This window comes from Crotalus tigris, unplaced genomic scaffold, assembly GCF_016545835.1.
Source record: "Crotalus tigris isolate CLP2741 ecotype Arizona unplaced genomic scaffold, ASM1654583v1 scf7180000017871.4482833, whole genome shotgun sequence".
Taxonomy (NCBI): domain Eukaryota; kingdom Metazoa; phylum Chordata; class Lepidosauria; order Squamata; family Viperidae; genus Crotalus; species Crotalus tigris.
This window is the reverse complement of record NW_024096690.1, coordinates 3865050-3888045: the sequence shown is the minus strand read 5'-3', so window position 1 is coordinate 3888045 and position 22996 is coordinate 3865050. Positions and strand designations below refer to the sequence as shown.

Genomic DNA, 22996 nt, shown 5'->3' with positions numbered 1-22996 from the left:
GTACCTCATTTTTTCTTCCCTTAATTTCCTATTTTTATTTTTTTTGTATTTTATACATTGATAAAACAATAAAAGTTATATAATAGGAAAGTATGATTAAGTCTATCCATGTGTTGTACATTGTGTCTTCTGACTTGTTTTTGGTGTTCATGGATACATTCTCTGAGTCTTCTGCCTGCCTATATATACAGTGGCTGTTTCAATCCTTACACTGTGGTTGTACACGATTCCTGCTTTTTCTTCTGAAGCTTCTGCAGTCTTTTGTTTTGCTTAAGATGTTTTGTAAGGCTTAGTTGAATTTGTATACTATGCTGATGCCATATTGTTGTCGTTCATTCTAATACTAATACTAAAATACTAATACTGTTTTATTTCAAGGTTACAATAAAAGAATCTTGCAAGTTTATTTTTATTTAAGTAGATGTAAATTGATAAAATATACTAAGAAATAATGTTTTGGTCTGAACTGTCCCCAATTAATAATAAAAAAGTCATAGTGGCAGTTTAGTGAGACTTAGAATTCAGAGTGAGGAAAAAGCACTTCTTCATAGATATTCCATAACTAATACAGGAAATTCACTAGTTTATGTCATGAATAGAACTAAACTTTAATAGAGAACAGGTATTTCAGGAGATATTAGCTCAATATTACCCCCAGATTGGAGTAATGCCAACAGCGGGGGAACAACAGGGTGGGGAAAAGCTATCTTCTGATTATGACCATTCCAGAGGTATCTGGTTGACCATATGAGAAATAAAATGTGGATTGAAATGGGTCTTGGCCTAACTGGGGAAGGATGCTTTATATTCCAAAAAAGTACATGAGATTTGTGGCACACATGTAATACCCATCTCATGCTTTGTATAGCAATTTAGAAACATTTTAGATCATTTAAAAATAAGTCCATATATAATATAATCGTAATATAGCAGTGTATACTATTTAACATTGCCTATATAGTTGCTAAGAATTTGACAAAATAACATGCTTATAGAATTAGTTTTTTAATATAACAGAATAACAGAGTTGGAAGGGGCCTTGGAGGTCTTCTAGTTCAACCCTATACCATTCCAGACATGTGACGGTCCAGTCTCTTCTTAAAAGCCTCCAATGATGGAACAACCAAAATTTCTGAAGACAAGCTGGTTAATTGTTCTATTAGAAAGTTTCTCCTTAATTCTAGATTGCTTCTCTCTTTGATTAGCTTCCTTCCATTGTTTCTTGTCTTGCTTCTGGCACTTTGGAAAATAGGTTGACCCTTTCTTTGTAGCAGCCTGTCAATATTGGAACACTGCTATCATATCACCCCTAGTCCTTCTTTTCTCTAGATTAGACATACCCAATTCCTGCAACTGTTCTTCTTATGTTTTAGCCTCCAGATCCCTCATCATCTTTGTTGCTCTTTTCTACATTCTTTCCAAAGTCTCAAAATCTTTTTTATGTGAATACCCAAACTGGATGAAGTATTCTAAGTGTGGTCGTACTAAGGTTTTATAAGGTGTGATTGTGATTCTATTCCTCTCTTAATCTTTTTTGGTTGCTATCTCACACTGCTGGCTCATATTTAAGTGATTGTCCACTAGGACTCCAAGATCCCTCTCACAGTTACTGTTATTGAGCCAGGTTTCACCTAAGCTTTACCTGTCCATTTGGTTTTTCTTGCCTATGTGTAAAACCTTACTTTTATCTACATGAATTTTATTGATAGGGCCCAGTGTCCAAGTATGTCAAGATCCATCTGGATCTTAAGCCTGTCTTCTGGGATGTTGGCTATTCCTGCCAGTTTGCAGTCATCTGCAAATCTGATGAGTTACTCTTCTATTCCCTCATCTAAATTGTTTATTAAAATGTTGAAGAGTACTGGGCATAAAATGGAACGTTGCTTATTTCCCTCCATGTAGATATAATTCCATTAAGGGCTACACATTCAGTGCAGTTTGTCAGTCAGTTACAAATCCTTCTGGTGATGATGTTGTCTATCCCACATTTTTGTTAGCTTTCCAAGAAGTAGGTTGTGGTCTACTGAAATCCAAGTATACTATGTCCACTGCATTTGGTGGGTCCACTAATTTTGTCACTTTGTCAAAAAATGAAATAAGATTTGTTTGGCATGATCTGTTTTTGTCAAACCCGTGTTGGCTTCTGGTTGTAACTTTGCTTGCTTCTAAGTGTTCACAGATCTGTGTCTGACTATCTTTTCCAGGATCTTCCCAGCTATTGATGTCAGGCAGATTAGTCTATAGTTTCCTGGATCTGCTTTTCCCCCATTTTTCTGAACATCAGCTCTCTTTTCCAGACCTCTCCCAGTGCTCCAGTATCTTTGAAAGATATGGTTCAATAATTCTGAGATCACATCTACCAGTTTCTTCAGAATTCTGGGATGTAATCTGTCAGATCATCTAAATTCATCTAGGTGTTCTCTTATCATTTTCTCACTTATTTTAATTTATATTCTTGTATTCTTTTATGGTTATGTTTTTGGTAGATTTGTGTGACGACAAATGCAAAGAATGAATTAAGCTATTCTGTTCTGTTCTATTCTATTCATCTTTTCTCAATATAGCAGGTTTTACTCCCTGCCCTATCATGTTATTGACATAAATTGAAATATCTTTTTTGGTGGTTCAGAGATACAGGCAATAATGCAAAGTTTTTGTTGATTTAAATTTTATTTACAGAATAAAAGCTTTCTTAACTATTAAAAGAGTGGCAAGTGAATCTACTCTATGGAATACAAAGTTCAGGACCAAATTATGAAGCCCACTCTGTATCATATTTATCTATTTATATATACAGTATCATATATCTTTGGGTGAAAAGTAGCCTGTAGTGAAGTTGTGATAAACCAAAACTCACATATACAACTTTAAAAATGAACATGTTTTATTTTTCCTCTCTTAGGGATTGCCTAGAAGGCTTGATCAAGCTGAAGAGCAGCAGAATCCGCATGATAGTTCTCTGAGGAGTTTGTGATCTGTGGGACCAAGGATAGGGGACTTCCTGGGACTTTAATCATCAGGCTTCATTTCCAAGGGGGGGGGGGAGAGAGAACAATTTCTTCATTGAGGATGAAAAAGTACTTGGTCAGTGGGCATCCTCCAGGTCTGCATATTGAAGAGGGAAGTTTTCCTTTTTTTCCCCCAAGTCCTGTCATTTCTGGTAGCTCTTGGCTTTAGCAGTTGCTAGTGGGTCGTGTCATTATGGTATGATGGAATCAAACTATTCTTTGAAGCCTTTTCTCCTGCGAGTTTGCAGTCTAAGAGGTGGCATTTTACTATTTCCCAACCTATGAGGAACAATCTATCCAGGGAATATTCTATCTTGTATTGGATGAAAACAAGAACCAAACATGAACATATTTCTTCAAAGAGACTTTTTTAAAAAAAGTTATTCCATCTTTTAAAATTCTTGAGGTTTTTATCCAAATGAGTAAAACAATATAGACTTTACCTGCATAAAAATAGACAAGATAGACTTACTTCAAGAGGGACAGCTGTTGGAGGCACAGGAGTGTACTGGGGAATATAGGTCCCTTGCATAGGTGCCGCAGCCGTCATATACTGGAAGAAGAAGAAATGATCATTATTGTATAACCAGAGCATCCTAAAATTGGAAGAACAGGTTAGATCATTGAATACAATTGCTTTGGTCAGTGCAGTTAAAATATTCTGACTGAGAGCTATCTAACTTCTACCTGAACATATGTATTGCACAGGAGGCCTCCATCTCTTGGGTAACTGATTCTATGTCAAGCTAGAATATTTTTCTAACATTTAACCATATTCTGCCTTCTTATAATTTAAATGCATTATTTTGTGTCATGGACACTGGAAAAATGAAGAATAGACCATGTCCTCCTGTATGATATCCTTTCAAATATTTGAAGAATGTTCTCTCAAGATTGAACATTTGCACTTCCTCTGATTTTTCTTTATGCCATTGTCTGAATCCTTCTTGAAACGTGATGCCCAAAGTTAATCCCAGGATATGAGATATGGAACTATGCTTTGAATATTATATCCTGGTGCAGCCCAAATTTATTTATTTATTTATTTCAGCTATATCACAAAGGAAAGAAAAAAAAAGAAAGTCAATCTTGCTGAACTCACTGAAATGGTCAATATACTGTACTTAATTATATACAGGATTGAATTTCACACGGTATTATGACTCCAAATCTTTTGAACAGCAGCAGGTGAGGTAGCAGTTGTAAATAAAAAAAATTCTTTAAAAGTACAGCATGTAATACCTTTATTATGATTAAATAAACTTCAATCAATATTGCTAACTAGCAGTAAGCATTTTATACAACAACAGTTCTGTAGCAGAACTATTTTTATACTAGTCTTATAATAAACATAAACATATAAGTTATTTTCTGTAATAAATAATGGGCTAATACACTGAGGCTTTTAAAAGTTCCATTGATTTCAGCAGGAAAATGACTCATTAGCTGCTTTCTCTCCAACTGAAAATCATTAGTGCAGAATTGCTTTAAATTGCTTGGCTCAAACCAACTATGTGCAGATTTTTACCATTTCTTTAAACCTAGGGCCAAATCTGGGTTTGCTGTTAACAATTATTGCATTTTTCAAAAAAATATGGATGAATTGCAGACATGGAAAAGGTTTTCATCAGGACTATAATATAGAAAAATGTATGTTATTTTCTAAAATCCCAAATAGCTCCTCTCACATGTTTACTGTTTGATTTAGAAAGAAGAATCCATTAGTACCAATGAGTCTCTCTTCTGAGACACCCAGCATTGACAGCTGGTTTGGTGTAATGGTTAAAGTGCTAGACTAGAACCTGGAAGACTATACATTTCTTCCTTAGCTTGGTCAGGTGACTTTGAAAAGTTAATCTCTGATGGCAGAGTAGAAAAAAAGGAACAGAAAAAAAATCCCAAACATTAAAGCATTAATAAAAAAATAATGCCTTAATTTCTACATATTTTCACTTTTATAGAATGAGAGAAAAAGCTGAAATCCCCTAAGAGTTACATATTCAAGAATTTAAAAATATCATGCACAACACAATATGATTATGATCTAAAGATTTTTCTCCCATTGATACTTGATCTGAAAAGTAAGAGAAAGAAATGTCTCACACCATAATTACTCTCTTTAGTAAATGGTCTGGAGGTTAGAGTTAAATACAATATTTCAGCATGTTTTCTTTGGCACAGATTTACTGATTTTAATTGTCATTTTTATATACACATGTACACACCTACCCACATACAAACACACATGTATAAACATTTATATGTTCTGAAGAGAAACCAGAGTATATTTAAAACATTTATATGACTATCCAACTCCACCAAAGTAACTCTGAGCAACAAAGCAAAACAAAGCAAAACAAAGCAAAACCACAAAATACATAATCCATATTTTATTTTTTAAAACTTTTAAGAAGAGACTGGACAGCCATCTTTCCGAAATGGTGTAGGGTTTCCTGCTTGAGCAGGGGGTTGGATTCGATGACCTCCAAGGTCCCTTCCAACTTTATTATTATTATTATTATTATTATTATTATTATTATTATTATTATTATCATTGCACAGTCAGCCAGATGTTCAAACTGGATTTGGCATTTTGTCTACCTATCGAGTCCTTACCCAGGACCTGGGATAGGCAGATGTGGATGTTTGATGGTATTACAGATATCGTCGCAGGATGGAAGCAGTTCCTAGTAAGGCCGCCTTTTGCAATTGACTAATAGTGAATTTGTCAATGCCAATGGTATTCAAGTGGTGCTTATATTATTATTATTATTATTTCACCAACAAAAATGAAACAATAAACAATAAAATGTGATTCAAACAGCAATAACATCTAATCAGAACTAATTCACCAATTAACAACTAATAAGAACTCCAGTGACCCAAATGCTTTGGGAAAAAAACAAATCTTGACAGCTTTCTAAAAGCTAGAATACCAACCAAATGTCAGGAAGATTGCTTTGGGACTTCCGGTTTGCCGAGGCAGGTGATATGGATATTGGAAGGTAAGCTCTGCCTTCCATTTTCAGTTTCACTTCGCTGGGGGACCCTGGAAAGGGTCAAAAGTTGCCCTGTAGGGGCAACCAGTAAGGAGGGGATCCCCATTAGATTGAGGGAGGGAGGTAGCTCTTCCGTTTGATCCAGGGCAGCCCTCCAAACCAGCGGACGAAAGACCAGCCATAGCAATATGGCTCGTCACTAGGCTGCAGACAGCCGAAGTCACACTTACCATCAAGCAATTTTAAGGTAGCGCGGACAAGACTGGCTCTCTCTTAAATCCTACCTCTCTTAAATCCTAACTACCTCTCTTAAATCCTAACTATTTTCTTTACCTGCATAAGCTGCCTTAAGTACTTTCTCCCCTGTGGAGAGGGAAGGGAGATTTTACTCCTCCCTCTAAAAACAGCGGTGACTGACTATCCAGGGTAGTCTTTTAAAATATTGCAAAAATAACCTGATCCTAATTGGAATTTTATTTCTTAAAGTTTCTGGATTAAAAGACTTTCTACTCTTACTGAAGATCTGGATGTTTACTTATAAAAAAGAAGTAAAACTGAAAAGATTATAAAAACTTCGGCACTAAAGAAAAAATTTAAATATAGGGGTGACATCTTCTGGCTAAACCTGATATTATAACTGTTATTATTTAAAAGAGACTTGGCTGGCAGCCTAGACCAGGGCTTTTCAACCGGTGGTATGCGTACCACCTGTGGTACTTTGCCATGTGACAGGTATGCGACTGCTGGCCAAGTATAGCAGGGGAGGGGAATGAGCCTAAGCAAGCCAAGCGAGGCAGCCACAGCTGCATGACTGTCTGGGCTCGGCAGAAGCCCCAGGCAGGGCTCCAACTGATTGGCTCCAGCTGATTGGTACTTTCAAAAGCAGCACAGAGCTGGAGGTGAACTGAAAAGGGGGGGAGGAGAGGCTATAAAAGGAGGTGGTTTGGACAGGGGAAGGGAAAAAAGACAACAGAAAAAGTTTAATCCCTTTAAACAAATGTAATTAGTTTTACCCCCTTTAACTGAGTCTGTCTATGGCTTTTAGAAAGTTTTCTTTGAAGGTAAACAGGCTTAATTTAAAGCTAAAGCTTTTCACAATTGCCGGAGCCTTTCAGTCTAGGATTGCCACATTGTGACACGTGACATGCCTGAGGCAGCTTAAAGAGAAAAAAACCTAGAGTTTGTGTTTCTTGCTTTGCACTTGATCCCTGTGTCTTTAAAGATACAGAAAAGGGATTGGGGGGTGCATTTTTACTACACTGTGAAAGAGCTCAGAAGGGAGAGAGGAAGAAGGGCTGACCAACTAGCTCAGGAGTCTACAAACTTAGCAACTTTAAGACCTGTGGATTTCAACTCCCAGAATTCCTCAACCAGCCACGAGGGCTGAGGAATTCTGGGAGTTGAAGTCCACAAGTCTTAAAAGTGCCAAGTTTGAAGACCCCTGAACTAGCTGGTAGTGGTACATATTAATAAACATGGATAAATTCATCATACATTTGTCAGTGCAATGGGAAAGTGATTCAGCAAAGGAACAGTCACCGAAGAAATTAAAACTGGTATTTTTTTCTTTTTTTCTACAGTTTGTAATATTTTATTAGATTATAGAATAAAATACAAAAATACAAAAGCAAATAGTAGGACACAGTGGGGAAGAAAAAGGGGGGGAAGTGAGAAGGAGAAGGGAAAAAGAACAGACTTCCTCTGTTGCAGTAGAAGGAAGCATTAACACTGAACCTCAACTTTTTACTTTTCCATAATATTATAAACGAGCCATTTCTATAAAAACAAATGAATCTAATCAGCAAAACCCACCCACCCCTTTTTCAGTCATCAAGTTTTTGACAACTTGCTAAGCACTGGTGGTACTCAAATATTGTCATGTCCTAAAAATGGTACAATCTATGAAAGGTTGAAAAACCCTAGTCTAGACAATAGATAAGACTTATAACCCTGAGACACTTTTCAGCAGTGAAGTCCAGCTGTGTTCCATACTCACTGAAATTTTTTTTATATTCTCTGAACAGATTCTCTTTATACTGAAAGCAACTTATCAAACTATTCTTACAGCTACTGAAGAAATAAGAGGTTACAGAATAGAACGGGATGTCAGCCCAGATACACAAACTCAAATTTTGATTACAACTGAAAAATCAACTACACAGAATATAACAGAAAAAAATGGACCAATTAAATACTAAGACTGAGGAGTCAGTTAATCAACAAGTACAATCAATGGAAAACCCAGAAAAGGGACTGACAAAATGGAAAAGGGAAAAGATTTTCTACATAAATCAGAAGAAACCTGAGGATCAAGAAGAACAACAGATTGAAGAGAAGATAAACAATTTAAGACAGCTACATCAAGATGGAAAAATAGAGAGACAATTTGTTAGTCCTCTCAAAAAAATGGTGATTGGATGGTTTTTTCTACATCAAACAACATACATAATAACACAGGGAGATTTATTTGATGACTCAAAAGCATAGACATGGAAGACAATTTGGCAAAAAAAGAAAGCTAGAATAAGACTGAAGAAAATTGGGGTTTGACTTACTAATGAGAATTAAAACAGAATATTCTCAAAATAAATAAGATGTGTACCTTGACTATTAGAAATTGTTATGAGTTTAGGACTTGGAAATATAAACATTAATAGTTAAATTTGAATATTGAATATAAAGGCTACACACACACACACACACACACACACACACACGAAATGTACTGATGAATGTAACAAGTATGTTTTTATTTAGTGGTAATAATAAAAATTATTAAATATAAGATAGTAGTAGTAGTAGTAGTAATAATAATAATAATAATAATAATAATAATAATAATAATAATAAAGTTGGAAGGGACCTTGGAGGTCATCTAGTCCATCTAACCCCCTGCTCAGGCAGGAAACCTTATGCCATTTCGGACAAATGGCTGTCCAGTCTCTTCTTAAAAACCTCTAGTGTAGGAGCATTCACTGCTTCTGGAGGCAGGTTGTTCCACTGGTTAACTGTTCTGTCAGGAAGTTTCTCTTTAGTTCTAGGTTGCTTCTCTCCTTGTTTAGTTTCCACCCGCTGCTTCTTGTCCTGCTTTCAGACGCCTTGGAAAATAGCTTGACACTCTCTTCTTTGTGGCAGCCCCTGAGATGTTGGAACACTGCTATCATGTCCCCCCTCGTCCTTCTCTTCATTAAACTAGACATACCCAATTCCAGCAACCGTTCCTTATATGCTTTAGACTCCAGTCCCCTAATCATCTTTGTTGCTCTTCTCTGTACTCTTTCTAGAGTTTCAACATCTTTTTTACATCGCGGTGACCAAAATTGGATGCAGTATTCCAAGTGTGGCCTTACCAAGGCATTGTAAAGTGGTTTAACACTTCACGTGATCTTGATTCTATCCCTCTGCTAATGCAGCCTAGCACTGTGTTGGCCTTTTTGGCAGCTGCAGCACACTGCTGGCTCATATTTAGGTGATTGTCTACTAGGACTACGAGGTCCCTCTCAAGTTACTACTATTGAGCAAGGTACCCCCTATGCTATACCTGTGCATTTGGTTTTTCTTGCCTAAATGTAGAACCTTGCTTTTTTCACCATTGAATTTTATTTTGTTAGATATGGCCCAGTGTTCAAGTCTGTCCAGATCCTTCTGTATCTTAAGCCTGTCTTCTGGAGTGTTGGCTATTCCTGCCAGCTTGGTGTTGTCTGCAAATCTGATGAATTCCCCATCTATCCCCTCGTCCAAATCGTTGATATAGATATTGAAGAGCACTGGGCCCAGAACAGAGCCCTGGGCACCCCACTACACACTTCCCTCCATGTAGATGCAGTTCCATTGAGGACCACATGCTGAGTACGACCGGTCAGCCAGCTACGGATCCATCTGGTGGTGGTGCTGTCAAGTAGTAGGTTGTGATCTACTTTATCAAATGCCTTACTGAAGTCCAAGTAAATTATGTTCACAGCATTCCTCTGATCCACTAATTTTGTCACTTGGTCAAAGAATGCAATAAGGTTTGTCTGGCATGATCTATTTTTGACAAACCCATGTTGGCTTTTAGTAATGACTTTGTTTGCCTCTACGTGTTCATTGATTTGTTGTTTGATTATCTTTTCCAGGATCTTCCTGGGTATTGAGGTCAGGCTGATAGGTCTGTAATTTCCTGGGTCCATTTTTTTTCCTTTTTTGAGGATGGGAACTATATCAGCTCTTTTCCAGTCCTCTGGTAGTTCCCCTGTGCTCCAGGATCTTTGAAAAATATAGTTCAGTGGTTCTGAGATTACATCTGCCAGTTCCTTGAGAACCTTGGGGTGTAATCCATCTGGTCCTGGCAATTTGAATTCGTCTAGGCTGGACAGGTGCTCACTTACCATTTTCTTGCCTATCTTAACTTGCGTTTCTATTCTGTTTTTTATGGCACTATTTTCGATAGGTTGGTCTGTTTTTTCCCTTTGTGTAAAGACAGATGCAAAAACCGAGCTAAATAGTTCTGCTTTCTCCCTGTTGCTTGTCACCTTCTTGCCACTTTCACCCACTAATGGACCAATTAGTTCCTTCACTTTTTTCTTGTTTTTTACATATTGAAAGAAGCTTTTTTTTGTTATCTTTGACTTTGGTCGCAAGCCTTACTTAGTTCATTTTGAGCCTTGGCTTTCCTCACTTCATCTTTGGAGGCTCGAGCTATTTGCTGGTATTCTGACTTAGTTATGTGCCCCTCTTTCCACTTTCTATACTTGTCCTTTTTATCTTTCAATTTGTCAGAGAGTTCTTTATGCAGCCATGCTGGTTTCTTTTGAGAGCTGTTATTTTTCCTCTTTGTTGGTATTGTGCTAGACTGGGCTTTTATTATCTCATTTTTCAAAATTTCCCAAGCTTCTTGAGTTGTTTTCTCCTTGAGGATTTTCATCCATGGAATCCTTCCCAAGCCCTCTCTAACTTTATTGAAATTAGCTCTCTTGAAGTCCAAGACTCTAGTTTGACTGTGTTCTATTGCTTCCATAACGTTGAATTCCAATATTGCATGATCACTTCCTCCCAGGGTTCCTATGGCTTCAACACCTTCTATCATTTCATCTCTGTTAGTGAGAATTAGATCCAAAATGGCTAATCCCCTAGTTCCCTTCTCTACTTTTGGGGAGACAAAATTGTCTGCCAGGTTTGTTAGGAACCTATTTGATCTACCACTTGGTGCAGAGTTTGTCTCCCAGTTGATGTCAGGGTAGTTAAAGTCCCCCATTACTATTGTGATGTGCTTCCTACATACTTTAGTTAGCTGACTAGCAAAAAGTCCATCTATTTCCTCTGTTTGGCTGGGTGGCCTGTAGTATACACCTATGACAATGTCATTTTTTCCCCCTTTTATATTGACCCAAATACATTCAAGACAGTTTTTATCATTGTTGTGCTCTATTTCTGTAGAGATATAGTTATTTCTTATATAGAGAGCAACTCCACCTCCTCTTTTATTTGGTCTGTTTCTTTTGAATAATTTAAATCCCTCTAGCTGTGTGTTCCATGTATGGGTTTCATCACACCATGTTTCCGTAAGTGCAACAATATCATATCTGCCCTCATTAACCTGAATTTCTAGTTCACCCTGTTTGCTGTTCATACTCTGTGCATTGGTGTATAGACATTTGAGTCCTTTATGACCGGCCTTGTGTTTATTTTCAGTATCTAGTAGATACTGAGAGAAAAAAGAGGAAGTATTAAATGTTGAAATAAGAGAAATTTTGGTTATTAAATTTAAGATATTTGGAAATTACCATAAAAATAAGAATATTATATTGTATTATTAACCAGCTGATGTAAGATCCAGGGATGAATTGTGATAAAGGGAATTGGGATTATTTAAAATTTGGAAACTTATTAAACGTTAAATTTAAATATTTATGGGAAACTAAAAATTGGGAAAAACTTACCAGGACATTGATTGTCTAAAAAGATTGAATGTTAAAAGATATGTATAAACTAAAAATTATTGATAAATGTAAGAAAGCTATTTGTATTAAATTGATATAATAAGAATTGTATTAATTTAAATGCGAGATGGTAAATACCAAGGGAAAAAGAGAGGAAATATTGAATGTAATAGTTTGTGATTTGTACTAAATAAATTTGTATGTTATTGAATTATGAACCAACCCAGCCCCCATACTATTTTTCAAATATGTAAATGTAAAACTGGAATTTTTTTTTTAAAAAAAGATTGTTTTGAAAGATGAGAGCCATCATCGAGAAATTGATGAAAATCTTGAGTCCAATAAGATAGCATTATTTTAATGAAGTGACCCAGACCGTAGCTTCCCTATCACAAGATATAGGACAGCAAGTATCCTAGGCAAAGATGGTACCTTCAGTAACTTGATCCTATGCCATATGAGGTTTTAAAGAAGACAACTAGCACCTTTAATTGCTACTTTGAATGGCTGAGATACAAAGTATTGGAGTCACACATGGGCATACTGAAAAGTACCCATAACTACCTGCACACTGCATTCTATAAGGTATATAGTAACCATTGAGTTGGGAGGTAGCTAAGGTATGAATGGCCATAAGCAAGTGCCCCCAATCCATGAAGTGGCTCATTGACACATATAAATAACTTGTGCAAAGGTTGCCCTTTTCAAAGCTATCATCCAATTCCTGTGACTTCAGGAAGAAACCCCAATTGTATAGTTCCACCCCATACACAAGGTTGGAAACTTTCTAATTCTATAAATCAAGTACCCAAACCCATAGGCCCTCTGTTTTAGCAAGATTGATGTGAAACCTATTCTTCCCCATCAAGGTACCCACAGCCATCAGGTGCAGGAATGGCCACAGCCACAGCCACCAGGTGCAGGAATCTGCACTCCATCAGACAGATGTCCTCTCTCAGAGGATTCATACAGAAGTTAAAGAGAAGGGAGTAAAATCAGAGCTCTGAGGAAACCCAAGAAACACCAACTGGAAGCAGCTATGAAGGCGAGAGAAAAGCAAACAGTATCCCCACTCTCAATCCCCTAAACTGGTTCACAAGGATACCATGGTCAATGGTACTGACTAAGATGTCAAAAAGAGCAGAATGGTAGCATTCACCCATTCTGACTTCACCAAAGATAAGCCATTTTTCTGATGAATATCATTCAGTACTACCAGCATTTCAGTACTACAATCTGGCTAGAAAGCAGACTAAAAGAATCTAAATAAACTACTTTCTCTAGGATTCCATGGAATAGTAGGGCAGCTATCTTCTCAACAACTTTCCCTAAAAAAGGAAGATTGGAGACTGGTGAAAGTCAGAATGTGACAATTTAATATGGCCAACTTGCCATAGCCATCTTGCCATGGCCATCTCAGTGCAGCCATCTTAGCATGGCCATTTCATCACAGCCAATCCACCACAGCCAACTCGCTATGGAACAACTAGCTGTGTACAACTCATGGCCAACAATTCCACATGGGGCAACTCAACCCAATAAATATTATCCGCCGTGGCAAAATGGGCATGGTGAGTTTGCTGTAACAAGATGGCTGTGGCAAGTTGGCCATGGCAAGATGGCCACAGCAAATTGAATGTGGCAAGTTGTTATAGACCCGGTGAAAGTTGTCCAATTCAGTAGGATTCAGCAAGGGTTCTTGAAGATGACAGGATAGGCAGAGGAGGTGCCTAGATTAACACTGGAGGAAAACAAAAAGTGAATTCAACTGGAGAAAAGTTAGAGCTTTATTGGAATTTATCTTGGGACAATAAAAGAGACAGAACATGTTTATTTCTTTGCTCTTATTGTGTTCTTTGGCTATCAACCAGAACAACCCAGTTCCTCCTGGGTCAGTAAATTATCTACAGGATAACTGTAAGAACTGTTCTTGACACCTAATGAATTAAACCACTCAGATTTGCTCTGAGCTGGACTCTAGGTGAACAACTCATTGAAGATTGAGGCACAGTCTTGTAATGATATCTAGGAGGAGTTTGAATCTGCTACTCCTAAAGAGGTAGACAAGATCTTCAGTACTATGGGTGCATGTGCTTGTGTTTTAGATTTATGTCCTCTTGGCTGGTTAAAAGCCTCCAAGGAGGGAATGTGTGAATGGAGCTGCATGATGATAGCTGCTTAAGAGAGAAGTTGTTCTGCTGGCTCTTAAAAATGTAGTGTTCATTCTAGAAGACACTTGGAAATGCTGAAGGAATACTGTGATCTCTACATGCAATTTGCATAAATGTGATCCAATTAAAAGTCTGCCGCTACTTGAATTGAACTATGTACAGTATATGCATAACATGGTAGTTTCATCCATTCTATCTGGCAACTTTTTAAAAATGAGAATAGCTACATAGCTAAATACCCAGAGAGAAAAAAAGAGCAGAAAGAATAAAAGAATAAAGGAAACAGATGTTCCAGAGTTCCACCCTCCCTAAATCTTAAACTGTTCACTTGAATATTTTCTATGGATGAATTGTTTTTAGTTTCCAGATATCCTTCTGAAAATTCTTGCCCTCAAGACCTATTGAAATGTCCTTAATTAGAAGTGGGGATTTTTTTGACACTTGTATAGCATTACTCCCTTTCTGTGTTACTTATAGAAGAATTTTGCTGGAGGCAACAAATTACTCAATTCTTTCAATGTCTTATTGGCCTTAACTTGTCAGATCCCAACATACCTTTGCTTTGCTACAATTGCATTCAAGCTTTAGTCACTGACAAAATATTCATAGCTGTCAGCTAATATCTTTTATCTGTTGTACTGAAGATCTTAATGTTCTCCAAATGTGTGTGATGAATTTGGAAACTATTAAAATAGAGGCCAAATTTGCTAATTAAAATTATCAGCACTGTAAATGGTTAGGGTTTTAAACATTAACTCTAGTTTAAACATGCTGCACAAGGGTCTTCTAAATTAATTCAAACAGCTCACTTTGATGGACCTATAAATCAGAATATACTGTTTTATGAATGTTATTCAATATACATAAACAGTACCCCTATCTTAACTAGGGATAACTATTCTGTTCATTGAGACAGTCATGCTTTGACTTTCATAATAGTTCTTGAAACCAAAGAACTGCTGTAGTGAAAACTATAATCTCAAAGGTTGGAATGCATCTGGATTTTTTTCTTATTTTTCATTTCATTTTCAATTTTAATGAACAAAATAATTTTATAAATTGGGAAACCAATTAGACTGATGCAACAATGTATTTGTCAATACATAAAATCTCAATTCATCCAAAGATTAGAGAGAATAAAAAAGAAAAGAAAGTGATCTTCCTTCCCTGTTTTGATTTTTTTTCAATGATTTTTTTCTGATTTATTAGCAAATTTAGGTTGGAACTATTCCATTTTAATCGAAAATACCTGGGGTTTTACATGCTCAGTTCTAGTTCCAGAATTAGAAGATACAGTGACAAGATATCCTCAGAACCATGGAAATAGAGACTTGCCTTCTACCAATCTATTCTCCATTCTACTTGCACTCCACAGTTGCCTTTCCTTATTTTAATCATCCCACAGTTCCCCTTCTTTATTTTTGTTACTGGTGCCAATCAGCATGAAGCAGCAATGAGGAGAAGCAGCTATATTTAATTGATGAAGGGTGAACTTCAGCAGAAAGAATGCTTTCTCTTGTTCAATAAGTTACATCAGTGTTCTGATGATTCCCATAATTATTTTCACAATGCAGAGATACATTAATATCCACATTTTTTTATTTCATTCATGTTGAGTGAGGTAGATAATAAATAAATAAATAATATTCTATTGGTATGACATCAGGTTGTAGAATATGTGAAGACAAGCTCATTAGCACTTTTACAGTTTCAGTTATTGTTAATCAATGTTGTTAATTGATTGTATAGAAACAAAATAATCAAGATTTTTGACTTTGCAAACTAATCTAAAGATCTTAACTAGAACATATTTGCTCTCAATCTAAAGTTTAGAGTTCACAAAGTCTTACAATCTAGGAAAATTATACTTTCACAGCTTTCCAAAAATAGCTATTTGGAGTGGAGGATGTGTGAGGAGTTTATGACAAATTCTGATATGAAAATTGATGTTGATTTTACTATTTACTATTTTACTATGATCGTTTGTGCCATGGACAAGTTGATAAACATATTTTGTGTCACAATGTTAATGATATTTGCATATGCAGTATTCCTCTTAGATTTTTTTTAATGCTCTTACAATCTCAGTGTCAACATTACATTACTAATATAACCATATGAGACTGTCTGGGTTGCTAGAGAAATGATATAGATCAGACACCTAAAAAGCAAAGTAGTGTGATTAAAAATATATGACTAAGAATAGTCATCCTTAGCAGTCACTCTCTTTTAATGCAGCATAACTTCACAGATTTGTTGTAAAAATGGGAGGAAGGGGTGCTCTAAATTCCTCCATTAGCTCCCAAAAGAAAAGCATGTTTATAAATAGAATTAATGAATAATTTCTGCCAAATATATTTTTATTCAACATTTTCACTGAAGTCAAGTTTTGCTCTCATTTTGAATAGGATTTTCCTTGAATCTTGCAGGATTATCTATCAAGATTGCTGAGGAATTTTTTTCTTATATAGTAGAAGAACACACTCTGGAATAATGTTGGCCTTTCATCAAAACTCATCAAAAATTGCGAATTCAAAAAACTTTTAATTTTACAAATAATATAAGTATAAAAAATAAAGGTGATATTATGTTACAAAATACTAGACATAATTATTTATTTTCCCTTTGCAGCCATATAGATCACACAAAATATTTGAAAATTAAGTAGTTAATTAAGTAGCAATAGACCTTAACAATATACCACTTCATAGTGCTTTACAGCCCTCTCTAAGCAGTTTACAAAGTCAGCATATAGCCCTCAACAATCTGGGTCCTCATTTTACTGACCTTGGAAGGACAGAAGGCTGAGTCAACCTTGAGCCAGTCAGGATTGAACTGCAGGCAGTTGGCAGAATTACCCTGCAATACTGCATTCTAACCACTGCACCACCACAGCTCTTAAGTAATATAATTTACGTAGAACATTTTTAAAAATTATTTCTACTTTGAATATTTTTGTATTTAATCATAATAGAGGCTAATGAATTTTGTATTTCATTATATAGTTATTTTTAGATAGATATAAAATTTGATTACTTGAAATCTTATGTATTGAATTGTGAAGAACATAAACTAATGGAAAAGAGAAGGAAATTGAATACTGTGTAAACTTATATTTTGAATCGAGATTCCAACATTTACTATGCTAGCTAGATTGTTTTACTGTTTGATTAATATTTAGATACCCTTTTTTCCTTTCTTCCACCTATCAGCAGTAACATTTTGGGCAATATGCAATCATATTACAATACAGGAAAATAAAAAATAATTCTAATGTAGAATTAAAATGTCTAAAAATACACTGTGGAAATTAGTATATAATGAATGAGTATAAACAATCAAAGCATTATAAAATGCAATTAAGAATCATAAAATTATATGGAAACATCAAATATTAAAATGGGGCACAACTAATCCTACTTAATGAAATTCTATTTAACAAGTAAGAATTCATTCATAATTTTAAAATACAATCTGAGAACCAGCTCTATTGATCTGGTTCTTTATATCTTACCTATTTTACACTGTTGACTGAAAATCATTTTACTTGACAGTGCTGGCCCATGTATGCTGCCAAAATACAGTAGCTATTTTACTAGTGACTGATATTTTAACTACAATATATATTTCATCAGTACATATATATCTTGGTATATAATCATCCATTCACTGTTTATGTGAATTAGGAGAAAAAGCACTAAAGGTATCAAACTGAGTGTGACTCCTCGTGAAACATATTTTAGGCATATGGATGTAGCTTTCTTGCCAGTAAAACACAGTATTTGTATTTTATAGATTTGCTATAGCCTTCTTCCAAGAAGTTTTTTAAACTGTCTATAGTTAATCTACACTCAGGTATTTCCTGATTTTCTCTTATTCTAAAATTAAATTGGTCTGATATTATTTACCTTTTTCAAAATCAGAAAAATAATTCCTAAAAAAACTGTTTCACTCCTATTAATATAATAATGTCCCTGATATACTACCCAAAAATGTTTAACAAAACAGATAAATGTGGCTCAGACCAATTCCTGAATAAGTCAATTTACTAAAGTTAATTCACTGCATGGTTTTCTATTCAACATTCTCAACTGCCTCCCTGGCAAAGGAAATTTTTAAACAGAGAGTCCTAGAAATCAGTACTCAAACTGACATGGAATTATTGGCTAAAAATAGTTCTTAGATGGTTGGCTAAGAACAAAACTATTTTTTCAATATGAAAAATACCTGCAATTCTCAAGAATCTAGAGCCAGATTTGAGTTATTGAATTCCATAGCCAAATACATGCGCTTCCACACCTGCCATGTCATGAGAGGGTATGTATTTGTGGTGTCTGGTCATCAAAGACATTGCTCATGTTTTGTTGGATTCTCAATTATATGCCCTTTTTAGGTTTAAATTTTTAATGTCACTTCTTGAAAGAACAGCCCGTTGGGATCTGAATCGCAGATTATCCTTTTTCTCCTGGGTTCTAATATATGCAACATGAGCAGAACTGCTATATTTATAGTTAAGACAGTTGATCTGATTGAACAGATTGGGTAACTTGTAAAGGTAATTTACTTACCTCAATGTTTAATCTCTGTATTTACCTCATATATATTTTATTACTATATCTTCTTTTATCTATTTTACCCTGGAATTAGATTCTGTATTTTATTTTTGTTTTATATTTTTGATATGGTTGTAATATGTAATAATGCATATCCATTTTTAAAATAACATTTTTATAGACTAAGAAAGAAATAAACTTATGAATATATAAATGATTTGGGGCAGGTTAAAATAAAATTGAATATTTTCAGTCATGAAAACACACAATCCAGCCTCTGCCTGGTTGATACATAGGTATTCAAGAGTGCTGATAGGACTACAAAATTATGGTTCATTGCACGGTCAGACAGACAGATGTTCTGACTGCATTTGGCATTTTCACCTATCAAGTCCTTTTAAAGGACCTGGAATAGGAAGATCTGGATGTTTGATGGTATTGAAAGTATCGTTGCAGAAAGTAGGTTGTCTAAATAAAGCTGCTTTTTGCAACCGATTGATAGTGATTCTGCCAATGCTGATGGTATTCCTGTGGTGGTCCAGATGTTTTGGGATTGCACCCAAGGCATCTATTACTATTGGCACCATCTTTGCTTTCTTTTGCCACAAACGTTCTATTTCTAAAGTTATTCTAAGGAATATTATAGCTTCTTCATTTTCTATGACTTTGTTTTATTTTATGATCCAACAAGTTCTTGTTTGCAGGTCTTGTTATTATCTGATCTGACTGCTGTTTATTTTTAATATAGTAGCCACTATTATTTGTTAAAATGATACAAAATTCTGAAAATACTGCATAGCATTTGACATAAGCATTCTACCACTGTTTATCCCATTAGATTAACAGACACCATAATACTCAGTAATACTCTAACCAGCAGGCCTTTTCACATTTTACCTGAAAGAACCTAGGCATCCTTCTGTTGATTATCATGGAGGAGCCACTGACAGATCTGTTTTATAGTACCATCCACCATTAAAACAATAGTGAGGAGGATGCTGAAATTGTTCTAAAGCAGCCTATTTTATTTCAATGATTAGGCTTTATCCAAAGTGAATATGTTTTTGCCCCCAGTGAATAGTTTTCAACAATATGTGTACAACTATACAAAGACTAACACAAATGGACATCTATATTGAGAGCAAGAAAGATGAGCCTGATGGATATACGGAGGAACAGCTGCGTAGGCGAAAGAGGCTGCAACATTTTTAAATTTCTGAATAGCCAATAATATTTGGATGTAGTTTAGGCAGATGTCTTCCTAATTCTATGGGGTATAAGAAAGAAGAGTAAGTGTAACAAAATCACACTTGCAAAATTTTGTTATTATAGAATAATAAAAATAATTTTAGCCTTTCTATGCACTTGATTTTCATCTAGTCTACTAATGCAGCTGAAATCATCATCTTCAGTAAGTAGCATTTTAGACTGCAGGATGATCAACTGACTATCTCCCTTTGGAAGATATAATATTACACTTCAAAAGCAACATAATTTTTAGAAAATAGTTTCAGCATCATTTAGTCCAGTCAGAGACTGCTAACAATTTCCAATTTATGCAGTTGATTGCATCAGCACCCTGCACTATCCTCTGCAATCTGAAGACAAATGTCAATGCTAAGAATTTTAATGCAAAGAAGCATTTAATGAAATCGATGCTGGAGAAGGAAAACAATCTATGGAAAAGAATTAATTGTGTCTTGCTTCCACACTGAAATTTCAGGGCACTGATTGTAAATAATTTCAGACAGGATTAAAATAGATACACAATTGCCAGAATGCTTCTGGTAAATGCTTAATAGAGAAATAAGTGGGCAGTAAGTGTTCTGGTTAAAGTTTCAATCAGTTTATCAATATCTAAAGTAAAACAACATTGAATAAAGTTTCAGGAGAACAGCAGGAAGAACATATTATCTTTATAAAATCTATAATTATATGATGTGTTTTTGTCTTTCTAAATGCTGCTGATGATCTCACAGAAGTTTCCTTAAGGAGAATAACACAGCAACTCTATATATACACATTTCCCAGTGCTTATAGAGAATTTTTTCCTAAGTAAGTTTGCAAATGTTTTGGTCCTAAGAGGAGCAAGCAAATTTCCTGCCATGCACACGGTATATAATGAATTATAGCTGAAAATGTTTGCCTGCTATATGTAAAGGGTTTAAATTCTTCCTTTTCTTTTCAGCTGGAAATCCTTTAAGGTAAGAAACCATGTTGCCTGGCATTCTTCCATTTTTTAAGCAAGCTCTTATTACAAGAGTCTATTTCTAATGGATTGGATATGGTGTTTTTTCCATTTTGCTAATGAGAAAAGCTAAAGGCCATTACTTTTTCTGATTAAGATCCCTGTGGGAAGAAATGTGATGTGTGCATTACAAGGGCAAACATAAAGGAAATACACAATCAATCAGATTGAGGCCAGCAAAAGGAAAATATCAAACTCTCATCCTGTGAATAATGCTGAGGAAAAATGATGGGAAAGACCAGAAAAGGAAAATGTCTTTGAAAGATGAACTGTGGGCATCATATTAGTATGATAATCAACAACGTTTAATAGTTTTTCATCAAATACATGGTTAAATTAATGACATTGTGACATTCTGAATTATTTTAAAGCCACAATAATTACATTAATGTGAGGCAGAGCATTTATGACTACCTGTCATGATGGGTACATCATAACTACAGATGCAAAGGCAGCATGTTGCTGACTCCCAAATGATAAAGAGCAACTGCATAACAGGGCTTAACGGGCTCCAAAAACAAACAAACAAAGGGCATACCAAGACTCTTCTGAGCAACTTTCTTTCTTGTTTTTCATAGAATTTTGCCAAACTAAAGCAGACTCTTCCATCGTAAAACATACTCTGGTGTCTATTAAGGAGGAGCTGTTTTCAACCTTTTTCCCCACACAGAGTATCTAAATTGTACTGTCTTTTATTGTTCTGAAATGCACGCTCTTCTTCCTGGAAATCTGGAAAACATCAGGACCCTTGCATTTCTTTATCAATCTTCAATTTCCTCCTCTATTACCTGAGTGAAAAGTACCTTAAGAGTTAAACTTCTCCAAATATATTAAAGCAGTGGTTCTCAACCTGTGATCCACAGACCTCTGGGGTCTGCAAAGCCTTTAAAAATGTTATGATTTAAATCTTGAGTTAGGTTTTGGGAGTTTGTGGCTATGATCTGTGGGCCACAAAAGTATTTAAAGGAGGTCTGTGGTGAAAAAAAAGTTGAGAACCATTGTAATAAAGCAATGAGCCTGACAGAACACATTGTAATCCGCAATATTTTATTAAAATATGCTATTCTATTACTTAACACGATATATGTGTATGTAGGTCCTTTTCTCATTCTTGAGATCTACTTCTTAATTTCAACTTATTAAAATCATGCACTGGAATTGAATGAAAGCCTTAAGCATTTTTATTTTATATCATTCAACAATGATCTGAGAAATGCTGTTCTATGGATAAAAATTATTTTCAAAGTAGGATAACTAACTTCTATGGAACTTATACATTTGTTAATCAATATCTCTTCTTCTTTTTCTTTCCAGAAAATAATATTCCACGTTCCTCAAATATTCTTACTATGAGGACTAGCTTTCACTATTCTATGATTATCATGTCATACATATCTAAACTACTCTGCTGAAAAACAAAAAATCAATAATGCTAATCTTTTAAAAATATGGAAATAGGGTATTTTCAGAAATGAAAAAGAAATTCTGTATTTCTCTTGGTTGTTGGTTGATTTCAGAAGGTAATGAATTTTGCCCCTGGGGGTACAAGTCAGCCAACCCTTTCATTAATAACATTCCTACTCCAGGCTTGAAAGAATTATAATTGTATAAACTAAGAAAGTAGTTGCTTATCACTCACCTCTCAGGAGAGAAAGTTTGTGTTAACAGTAAAAGATCACATGAAAGGAATCTAGAAAATAAAATTTTTGAGAAACAGTGGGCTGAACTTACAAAATAAAGGATTCTTTTTTTTTTTTTGAATCACTGGTTGTAATTATATCTTCTACAAGCAGAATATGCTACATACTTAGCTACATGTAAAAGTATGATAAGAGCCTTGGCTACGTGTAAAAGTACAAAAAAGAAACATTCTTTCCCAATTTACTTAATGTTCAAAAATGTAGATATAATTTTTAAAAGTTACATTTGTGAAGTTGAGGACTGATTTGATGAAAGACTAGATAAGTTTTCAGGTGAAATTAAGCAGATTAATGACAGGATGGACTTCCTAAATAATAAATCAGAAGCTAGAGACCTCTATTTAGAGGGAGGCCTGAATAATTTAATATGATGCCATTTACGAAAGTATTTTGCTTAAG

At 35.2% G+C, this 22996-nt stretch overlaps 1 protein-coding gene across 4 annotated transcripts in view; it reads right to left on the bottom strand.

The window, feature by feature from the left end:
• RBMS3 (RNA binding motif single stranded interacting protein 3) overlaps positions 1 to 22996 on the bottom strand; it is a 591790-nt gene that overhangs the window by 11273 nt on the left and 557521 nt on the right. For all 4 annotated transcript variants that reach the window (XR_005556757.1, XM_039343747.1, XM_039343746.1 and 1 more), the window contains exon 12: positions 3481 to 3561. Coding sequence is in view for 3 of the 4 variants with exons in the window: in XM_039343747.1 (XP_039199681.1) it covers positions 3481 to 3561 (81 nt within the window). In the remaining variant the exon portion in view is untranslated. The remainder of the gene's footprint in view (positions 1 to 3480; positions 3562 to 22996) is intronic.